The 10,448-nt window shown below is 43.3% G+C and overlaps 1 protein-coding gene across 1 annotated transcript; it reads left to right on the top strand.

Moving 5' to 3' along the window:
- Positions 1-1,576: 1,576 nt before the first annotated feature.
- On the top strand, positions 1,577-9,435 carry SMU1 (SMU1 DNA replication regulator and spliceosomal factor). Its single transcript, XM_002193982.7, has 12 exons — positions 1,577-1,733; positions 1,927-2,137; positions 2,245-2,397; positions 3,011-3,121; positions 3,454-3,582; positions 4,666-4,785; positions 5,171-5,287; positions 5,477-5,604; positions 6,377-6,503; positions 6,860-7,027; positions 7,312-7,464; positions 8,099-9,435. The coding sequence occupies exons 1-12, from the start codon at positions 1,708-1,710 to the stop codon at positions 8,195-8,197; spliced, it is 1,542 nt and encodes a 513-aa protein (XP_002194018.1). The 5' UTR covers positions 1,577-1,707; the 3' UTR covers positions 8,198-9,435.
- Positions 9,436-10,448: the final 1,013 nt, after the last annotated feature.

The raw sequence follows: 10,448 nt of genomic DNA, 5'->3' as shown, positions 1-10,448 counted from the left end.
GTTAGCCATGTACCTCGCTCACTGTTTTTTCAACTTCATGCTATTGGATTACTTTCTTAAGTACTCTGGGGACAAAGACAGCAAAGAACAGCTTTCCTTGGCAAAGGGAGGAAGTTTCTCACACACCCCTGTATTTTCCATGGCTTATTTAGCAAAATGCACACGTCTGAAAAAACAGCAAGAAAAAGTCCATCCAAGGTAGAGCAAATACTATAGATTCCATCCCCATGTACTGGCAGTCTAGCTCTGGGATCAGGCTAGGTGGTATGACAGGATCACTGGGTGCAGGTAGGAAGTATAGATGCCAGAAAGCCATGAGCCACATGATCTTGGTGCTGCCCAGGGAACAAAGATCTTCTCTTCCTGACAAAGAAGCTTATGTACAGCCAGGAGGGCCACTGTGAGTTTTACTCATCTTGTAGCACTAACCAGGGCTACAAGACTTTTGGTCTCAGTCAGAGTCCAAGCAGGATGGATGGCCTGCCAGAGCCACCTTCAATGTGTTTCAAGGCAAGTTGTATTCTCATGCTCATCCAGGCACTACTGAAGGGTTCTGCCCAGGAGACCATAATTTTTCTGATTCTTAGTCCAGAAGTAGAGCTTTTTTCCCTACTCATATTGCTTTGTGCACTGACATTCTTTCATACATGACCACACTTTTGAGATGCAGAGCTCACAATGGCTTTTTAAGGCTTGCAAACTGCAAGTAACACCTGCAAACCTGCAGATGCAAAGAAACACATGGCCAAGGAACTGCTGTGTGTCTTTGCCAGAATGTCTGACCTGCAGCCTGCCATGCTTGTGTAACCACAGGGAATCTTCTGAGATCCCTATGAATGAATGACAGTGGGTAGAATCACAGAATCAATTCAGTTGAAAAAACCTCTGAGTTCATTGAGTCCAACCTCTGACCAAACACCGTGTTGTCAACAAGACCACAGCACTAAGAGCCATGTCCACTCTTTCCTTAAACACCTCCAGGGACAGTGACTCCACAACCTCCCTGGGAAGTCTATTCCAATGCCTAGGGAAGTCTATTCCAATGCCTGATCACCTTTCCCGTAAAGAAATTCTTCCTGATGTCTGACTTTATCATCCGCTGGTGTAACTTTTGTCACCATGTCCTCTTCTTCTGTCACTGGCTGCCTGGGAGAAGAGGCCAAACCCCACTGGGCTACACCCTCCTGTCTGCACATGTAGAGAGACACGAGGTCGCTCCTGAGCCTCCTTTTCTCCAGGCTCAGCAACCCCAGCTCTCTCAGCTCTGAAGGCTTGTGCTCCACACCCTTCAGCAGCTCTGCCGCTCTCTGGCCTCTCAAGGTGCTCCCTGCACCGGGCGGCCCAGAACACAACACAGCGCTGGAGCCTGCCGCCCTCAGCAGGGCCGAGTGCCGGGACAGCCAGCGCGGCCCCGCCGCAGCTGCCGGCCAGGACACCGCCGCCTCTGGCGCCCGCGGGCCCCGCCGTGCCGCCGCTCCGCCGCCGGGGGGCGGGGCTGTGCCGGCCGTGTGACGTCAGGCGGCGGGGCGGGGCGGGCGGCGCGCGCTGTATTGTGCGGGAGGCGCGGGCGGGAAGGGGAAGTGGCGCCGGCGGCCGCGGCGGAAGGGCGGGCGGAAGGCCTGGCGGAAGGCCTGGCGGCGGCAGCGACACCGGCACCGACAGCACCGCGACTGCTACTGACGGCTGCAGCACCAGCGGCGCCTCAAGATGTCGATCGAGATCGAGTCCTCCGAGTACGTATAGCGGCGGCACGGGGCGGCGGGGGGGGGGGAGCGGTTTGGCGGCCCCGAGCCTGGTCGGGCCCCAGCGGCGCAGGGGGAGGGAGCGGCTTGGCGGCCGCGGGGCCGTGAGGGCCCGAGGGCTGCGGGCGGTGCTCTCCCCGGGCCCTGTGTCTCCCGCTGACCGTGCGCTGTGCCCGGCCCGCAGCGTGATCCGGCTGATCATGCAGTACCTGAAGGAAAACAGCCTTCACCGGGCGCTCGCCACCCTGCAGGAGGAGACCACCGTGTCTCTCAACACCGTGGACAGCATCGAGAGCTTCGTGGCGGACATCAACAGCGGGCACTGGGACACGGTGTTGCAGGCCATACAATCTCTAAAGCTGCCGGACAAAACCCTCATTGATCTCTATGAGCAGGTGAGCAAGCGCGGTGATCCTACGGACTCTTGTGCTCCGTGTGGAAACCTTTGTGTGGTATTTTCTACTAACTCTTTGCTGATGCGGACATTTGTCTCTGGGTGCAGGTTGTGCTGGAGTTGATCGAGCTCCGAGAGCTGGGTGCTGCCAGGTCTCTGCTGAGGCAGACGGATCCCATGATCATGCTGAAACAAACTCAGCCGGAGCGCTACATTCACCTCGAAAACCTTCTAGCCAGATCTTACTTTGATCCTCGAGAGGTATGTTTTGCCTTTGTTTGAAGACCTCTCCTGCATGAGCCTCAGCATCATTGGAAGCTGCTAATGGCTGACAGCTTTGGTCTTTTTTCCCCTTGGCTTGGGGAGTGGGAATGTGCAATTTAAGTTTCATTATTTTACACTTTCTGTGAAGTGTTTGGGAGGCAGTGTATGACACTTTTATCACAACGGAGCAGAGCAGTGGTTTTGACCTCTGCTGCTGTTGGGAGTTTGGGGGTTTGGCTCTGCGTCCTGCCACAGGATGATATCTTCAGCTTGCCTTTTCAGTGTCATGTAGGCAGCAGAAAAAAAAAATACAAGTTGTGTGAACAGAAATAGAAAACAGGGCATTATTTCTGATTGGTTAGGTCACTCTGAAAGTTTTTTTGAGAGCATCTTAGTTTGATAGCTAGCTTAGTTAAGGGACTGATTTTAGAGATCTTTTCCAACCGTGATGATTCTTTGCTTTTAAGTTTGGTGTTAAAGAGAAGAGCTCTTTTGGAGGTCTAACAGAACATTTATATGGAAGGGGGTTTTTATGTCAGAACAATAGAGGTCTTTTTGGAAAAAAATTGTCATTTAGAACACTGACCTCATGAAAATAACTTTTCTCTAGGCATACCCAGATGGGAGTAGCAAAGAGAAGCGGAGAGCTGCTATTGCACAAGCTTTGGCTGGAGAAGTCAGTGTGGTGCCTCCATCTCGTCTTATGGCACTCTTGGGGCAGGTAAGTCTTGAAACATGTTTTAGTCGCTATATCTTTAGGTTGTTGCTACATAAAACTAGTTATGATGTAGTTGAGTCTCTAGCTGTATAAAGGTAAAATTTTAACGTGGTATAGTTTAAAAAAAAGTTCCAATATAGCAAGGATTTAGCAGTTGTAGAAAAAGCCATCACTTTAGCAGTAGATTTCTTCCAGTAGAATAAATATGCAGCGCAGTGTGCACTTTGAGAATAACTTCTGTAACACAAATTTGTCTCAGACTCCTTCGTGCAGGCAGTGTGTGGTAGATCTGTGTTAACTGGTGGCTAATGGCTTGGCTTTCATCTCCTCTAAAGGCTCTGAAATGGCAGCAGCACCAGGGCCTGCTTCCTCCCGGTATGACGATTGACTTGTTCAGAGGCAAAGCAGCTGTGAAAGACGTAGAGGAAGAAAAGTTCCCCACGCAGCTGAGCAGGCATATTAAGGTAATGGTTTTGTGTGTTTCTGCTGTTTTTTTCTTCCTGTGTTTCATGTTGGGAGATAAGAGGAAATCTTCTGAATGCTTCTTTTTCCCTTGTTGGTAGTCGTTCCCCTACCCCTCCCACCTGTGTGTTTTCCTCCGTTTTCCGTGCATTATTTTATCAGAAGACTTTTCTCCCTGGTAATCTGAGATTAGGTCTTTTAACAAGATTGGGTACTTACGGTATTTGTGATTAAGATAATAGCGTCTTTGACTTCCTGTATAACGATTGTTTGTGAACTGTGAATTGCTATAGTCCCCTTCTTTGTGCTAGGAAGTACTTGCCTCTTAAACTGTTTTTCAGAAGACATGAGCTGCAGCTTTCCAAATCGGTTTGTGATGTTCAGTAACAACTTGCTAAAAATTCTTTATTAGAACTTGTTTTGTTTGTCAGTGCCGATCTGGTATTTTTGTTTGGGCTGGTGAAGTTTTTTTCCTCTACTTAGTTGTCATGGCCACTTGTATTTAAAAACTCAGAAATCGAAAAACTGGACATTGAGAAAGACCAAGCAAACTTTCTCTGTAAAAATTACACTGGAGAAACATTACTCCAAATGTTGTTACTCCCAGGTTGTTTTTTACTTCCATACATACGCTAACAGAGGGAGTTTTTAGATATTAAAAAGATTATTTTTCCTGCCTGAAAAAACTGAAGTATCTGTCAGTGATATCTGACAAGCTCCAGAAATTCATTTAGTTCTGAAGTCTGACAGCAGTGTATGTTAGGTATTGAAAAGATGTTTGTTAACAGAGAATGCACTGCAAAAACAAATACAAAGAAACCAGCTCAGCTTCTGATGTAACCGTGCAGTGTCTGTTTTAACATTGGACATTACCAGACCAAAAGGAGTGGGTTTTTTTAACCACTTTTTAAAATAATGCAACTTTGTGTTGACAGATTTTTTTGTATTTTAGCATTAAATTTGTGACTACATACCTCTTGAAGATACTGTATTTTTACCATGAGAACAACATTGTAGTTTTGTTTTAATGAGTTGAGTCTTTTAAATTACTTATTAAGCTTTGCTTATATTCTTTTTTTAAACAGTTTGGGCAGAAGTCACATGTGGAGTGTGCTCGGTTTTCTCCAGATGGACAGTATCTGGTTACTGGCTCAGTTGATGGCTTCATTGAAGTATGGAACTTCACTACTGGAAAGATTAGGAAGGTAAGTTACTCCTTATTTTACACAGAGTGGCTTCAACTTGTCGGAGTGCCTGGATGAGATTGTTTCAATTTCTTAGGGACTGTGAACCTGAAAAAATTCTGTTTAAGATTATTCAAATATGAGTCTGGAATATTTATGTGGCTGTAGTTGTTTGGTTTGTCATAAGTTTACCTCTGTGATGACTTCTTTATCTTCCTGAACTGTTGTTGTTGCTGTTAAAATGGTGATAGCGGTAGTACCCTGTATTACAAGGCTGCGAAGTCTGATTTACAATAAGTTATAAAATATAACTGAAGTTAAACTGGTGAATACTTTTACACTTCGCCTTAAAATAGATTTCATTGATTTTACTACGTTGACTGATAAATCTTCTACTTTTGTTTAGGATCTGAAGTATCAGGCACAAGATAACTTCATGATGATGGATGATGCAGTGCTGTGCATGTGCTTCAGTAGAGATACAGAAATGCTAGCAACTGGAGCACAGGACGGAAAGATTAAGGTACAAATCTTTTTGTATGGTATGTAGGGAGAGGTGACCAAAAAGATCAGTTTGCAATAGCAGTAATCTTCCTATTCTCTATAAATTCAAAGGAAATTTAACATGTATTTAACATATGTATTGGCTCTGATGTTTAAGCTCATGTGATCTCATAACCAAGTAATCACTTTTTTGCTGTTTGCTTTTCAGGTGTGGAAAATCCAGAGTGGCCAGTGTCTGAGAAGATTTGAACGAGCTCACAGTAAAGGTGTTACATGCCTCAGTTTCTCTAAAGACAGCAGTCAAATTCTTAGTGCTTCTTTTGATCAGACAATCAGGTAAATAAATTGAGAATGTATGAGCTACAGTAGGAGAAAACAGATTTTTCTAATTAAGCAGTTTAACTATTAAATAATGTAATATAGAAGGTGCCTATAGAGGTCTCTAGTCCACTATGCTTCTCAAAGCACAGCCAGCCTTTCAGTTTGGACAGCCTGTTTAGGGCCTTGTCCAGCTGCGTTTTCACAATCTCCAGGGTTCAAGATCCCACTGCTTTTCTTGAGGAAAATCCTGTTTGGGTGTAGGGAGGGATATTTTGGGTTGGTTTGATCATGCTTGTTTGTTTGGAGTTTTTTGGTGTGGTGGTATTTTGTTTTGTTTAGTATGCTTTGCCTTTTATAGTTCAGCTGTACACCTTTTGAGGACTCTAGCTCCATTTATTCTGAAGGCTTGTTGGGTAGTGATGTTAGCTCCAATAGTCATAATTTTTTAGGTGTTAAGGTGTTAAAATTATTTAGGTGAATATACTTTCCTTTTTCCTCTCCTCTTTCCCCTCTCTTTTCTTATTTCTCTTTTTTCTTCTCTTTTTTTTCCCTAAGGGTCATTGCAGGATAGGTTAGGAGTAAGAGTAAATATACTCAGAAAAATACTCAAACACTCTCCTAAGCTTAATAGGCAAGAGGATCCTCATCAAACCCCTTTTCCTGCAGTTCTTAGCATCTGGAAAGGTTGATTAATGTTTGTGTAATGCAAAATTGTGATCTTGCACCTATCTGGTTACTGAGTGGAATTTGCTCACTCATTTGTCTGACTCACTCTGTTGTCTGACAGGATTCATGGTTTAAAATCTGGGAAGACCCTAAAGGAATTCCGTGGTCATTCTTCCTTTGTCAATGAAGCTACTTTTACCCAGGATGGCCACTATATTATCAGTGCATCCTCCGATGGCACAGTGAAGGTAAGATGACATTTACCCTTCACAAAGAATGCCTTCAGACTATTGCTATCTTATCGGTCTCTTGATACAATTGTTGCAGTCATTGGAGAAGGACTTCGGGTTGTCTCAAGTAATGAGTGCGCTTGTGACTTTGCTGTAGATTTCTGAGAACTGATGAAATTTGTTACTCTGCTTACAGTCTCTTACAGAGAAATGGGGACATAAGTGCAGTGCTTACTGCCTGTTCTGCCTTATTCTAGGCACAGAACTGACCATGACACCTCTTGTCCTATGATGTGGGGATTCCTATGTCTGGAATAATTGCCTATAAGCTCTTTCTTTTTAATTCTTAAAGCTAATTTTATTTTTTACAACAGGTTTGGAATGTTAAAACAACAGAGTGCTCCAATACCTTCAAGTCTCTTGGTAGCACTGCCGGGACAGACATTACTGTGAACAGTGTCATTCTGCTGCCTAAAAACCCAGAACACTTTGTTGTTTGCAACAGATCAAATACAGTCGTCATCATGAATATGCAAGGACAGGTATGTGATCTTACTGGTATCCTCTTAGGTCACTGTGTCATTTCAAGAATGCAGAAAACCTAGTTAATAACCTAGCAAGGCTAAACCTGATTTCACTGATTTGCTTGCATGACATAGTATTCTGAACTCAAGTTTATAGAACACAGAAAACTCTTGAAGCTATGGAGAGATCTGTGTTTTGAGCAGACTTAGTAGTACTTAAATATTTTTGCCCTAAACATGGTATTAATAGTGCTGCTGTTTAACCCTGCTGTTTAAATGTTTTTGGGGGTGTGTCTTTACAGATAGTAAGAAGTTTTAGCTCTGGTAAGAGAGAAGGTGGTGACTTTGTCTGCTGTGCACTTTCACCTCGTGGTGAATGGATCTACTGTGTTGGTGAAGATTTTGTGCTGTACTGCTTCAGCACAGTGACAGGCAAACTGGAGAGAACTCTGACTGTAAGTTTTCAGCTCTGAACTTTTCCAGAGTTTTAAACATAGGGATGATGTAAATGTGCATTATGAAGTCCATTCTCAGACTAAGCAATCTTTTGTCTCTAGCAGACATGATTGGTAACAAATGAATTTCAAGAATTTGGCCATAGAATGTGTTTGGGGGTTTTAGAACCATTTAATTGTAGAAATGAGGGAAGTATTTACCCATCAAGCAAAGACTGAATTGGTTCTCACTTCCTTGAATGAGAGCATATCTTGACCTGGGCTCTAGCTGGTGGAGAATCTGAAAAAGAACTTGTCAGATTTAAAGCTATTCAGATTTAGATTTGCTTTAGATTGAACTTAAAGAGGAATACCAGCTTAAATGTCTAAATTTAATGGGGAACCCTTTGATGCTGTGGATTTCGGTGGATGTAAACCTTAAATGAACCTTCCCTTGACCAACATAAAGGAACTGCCATGTCACAAAAATTGTGACTGGAATTGAATGTTGGTGTGTGTATCCCTGCTTTTGCTCTATGCACAAAGCACCTTAACCCTCAGTCCAGCTTTCCTTCAGTTGTTTTTTGAGGAGAATATTTGTCTGAAATCTGCTGAAGTAGGAGTCTCTTAATGCATCTTTCTGCTTACTCTCTAGGTCCATGAAAAAGATGTCATTGGCATTGCTCATCACCCCCACCAGAACCTGATTGCTACTTACAGTGAAGATGGCCTCCTCAAGCTCTGGAAGCCATAGATTGATTTTGCAGCAAGTTCTGAAGCATGCCTGTTAGTTGCAGGTTACTAGTGTTTGTGCTTTAACAAGGTCTAAATATGCAGAGTGTGATACTTGCTCAAATTTCAGTTCAGGTTTCCACAGAATTTACGTTTTTACCTACCTAGAGTGGATTGGTGCATAAATATTGCATCAGTTAATTTCATATACTTTTATTTTTACTAGAGTAGTTGAAGCAACTTCAGTGAGAATGCTTTTTCTGCCTCCTGAAGTCTGTACTCTTTCTACAATGTTTGTAAAAGTTCGATGAGCCAGCAGCAGTACATGCTTATGAGTGATTGCTGACTTCCTAGAATGCAGTAAAATGCTGTTTTAATTCTTTTTTCTTTTTTTTTTTTTTTTTTTTTTTTAAGTAAAATGTGGAATGGGAAGCTGTCTCTTCCCTGCTGCTGAAACAGGATTAGTTTCCTGGAATGCAGATGAGGATACAATATCATCAGCTTGAAGATGGGGTTATTTCTATGCCATTGAGTTTTGCTGTGTTCAATTTTCACTATCATTTTTCCAATTATATTGGAAAGTAGTGTCACACAGCTGCCTCATAATGAAACTATCCTTCCCCATCAGCCAGCACTTCCGCTATAGACTGTAAACCTGCCTAATGTGGCAGTGAGATACAGTTGATTTTGTTGGGGGTTTTTGGGTTGTTTGTTTTTGTTTTATGTTACCTCCAAATTAAAAGGAGTTGTTACCAGGGCCCTCTTTCTATGAGTGCAAAATGTTATCAGACCAGCTATGACTGAAACAGGCTCCAGGGGATCAATATTTTAAAACATGCAAAAGCTGCATGTTTACATAGGCTGAATTCCTAGTGCTGTGATAATGCTTTAAATAATTATTTTTAAGACTTCTTAAAAATTTCATATGCCTGTGGACCTAGCTGAGGTTGTGCTTAGGTCCCACAAGATGATAAAAAGATACCTGCAGTCTCTTCAGTTTGAAGCACATGATTTTTTGTTGGGAGATTCTGACTAATGTACCCTGTTCTGAATGTACACCAGTGTCTTCTAAAGTCTGACTCGGTCTTTTTTAGGATGAAGAAAAATTAGGTTTTTCCTGTAATGGTGAATCAAATGCATGTGGATTTGAATCTGCTACACTGTGTTATGTCCTCATCTCTTGTAGAATGCTTTCCTACTGCAGTAATCTTTCAGACAGTAATAACTTGTCTTCAACTTAATAAATTAGTTCCACTTTAAGTATTTTGTCTGTGTCTTTAGTGGGTGGGGAAATGTGAAAAAGCTCAGCTGGAATTCTCACACAGCGCCTTTACTACAAGTGTGGTGTTCAGTTCTGTTGAGCTATGATGTCTGAATTCCCAGGTTGTTTTTTACTTCCATACATATGCTAACAGAGGGAGTTTTTAGATACTAAAAAGATTATTTTTCCTGCCTGAAAAAACTGAAGTATCTGTCAGTGATATCTGACAAGCTCCATGGGCAATTAGGAATTCTGTTAAGGGGGAGATCTTGACAAAATATTTTAAACAGTACTTTCCTCATAAAAGAGATGCTCCCATGCCTTCAACATCTTTGTGACTCTTGGCTGGTCTCTCTCCAGTACAGCTCTGTCCCTCTTTTATGCGAAGTCTCAAAACCAGACATAGCATTCCAGGTATTTCCTCTCTCTTGATGAGTAGCTGGGAAGGATTGCCTCCCTCCACTGTTCTCAAGCAGGACAGCATTTGCCTTATTTACAAAAAGATGGCTCATCTTGAGCTTGGTGTCCACCAGGACCCCTGGTTCCTTCTTAGCTGTTTTCCAGCCAAGTGACCCCCTGCATGTGCTGTTTGTTGCATTGGGGTGCTCTTCCCCAGGTGCAGCACTTTGCACTTCCCCTTGAATTTCATTATGTTCTTGCCAGCTCATTTCTCCAGCCTCCCCAGGTCCCTCTGGATGGCAACAAACCCCTCTGCTTTATCAGCTACTTCTCCCTCTTCAGTGCCATCTGCAAACTTGCTGAGGTAGTACTAACCCTGAGACACTGCCCTCCAAGTGGACTTGTTGCACTCATCACCACCCTTTGGGCCTGGCATTCAGCCAGTTTTCAATCCACTTCACTTTTCACCTGTCCCATACTTCAACACCTCTGCACGGATCTTACGGAAGACAGTGCCTTGCAGAAGTCCAGGGACACAATACCCACTTCTCTCCTGTCATGCACCAGGTCAGTCACTCCACTGTAAAATGTGTCAGGCTGGTTAAGCACAACT

This window comes from Taeniopygia guttata, chromosome Z, assembly GCF_048771995.1.
Source record: "Taeniopygia guttata chromosome Z, bTaeGut7.mat, whole genome shotgun sequence".
Taxonomy (NCBI): domain Eukaryota; kingdom Metazoa; phylum Chordata; class Aves; order Passeriformes; family Estrildidae; genus Taeniopygia; species Taeniopygia guttata.
This window is presented reverse-complemented; position numbering and strand designations above follow the sequence as displayed.

Excerpts from the sequence above, each read along its gene's own strand:
- SMU1 (XM_002193982.7), top strand. The coding sequence starts at position 1,708 with ATGTCGATCGAGATCGAGTCCTCCGA. Across the intron at positions 6,504-6,859 it reads CCTCCGATGGCACAGTGAAG|GTTTGGAATGTTAAAACAAC; the intron begins GTAAGATGACAT and ends TTTTTACAACAG. Across the intron at positions 7,028-7,311 it reads TCATGAATATGCAAGGACAG|ATAGTAAGAAGTTTTAGCTC; the intron begins GTATGTGATCTT and ends GTGTCTTTACAG.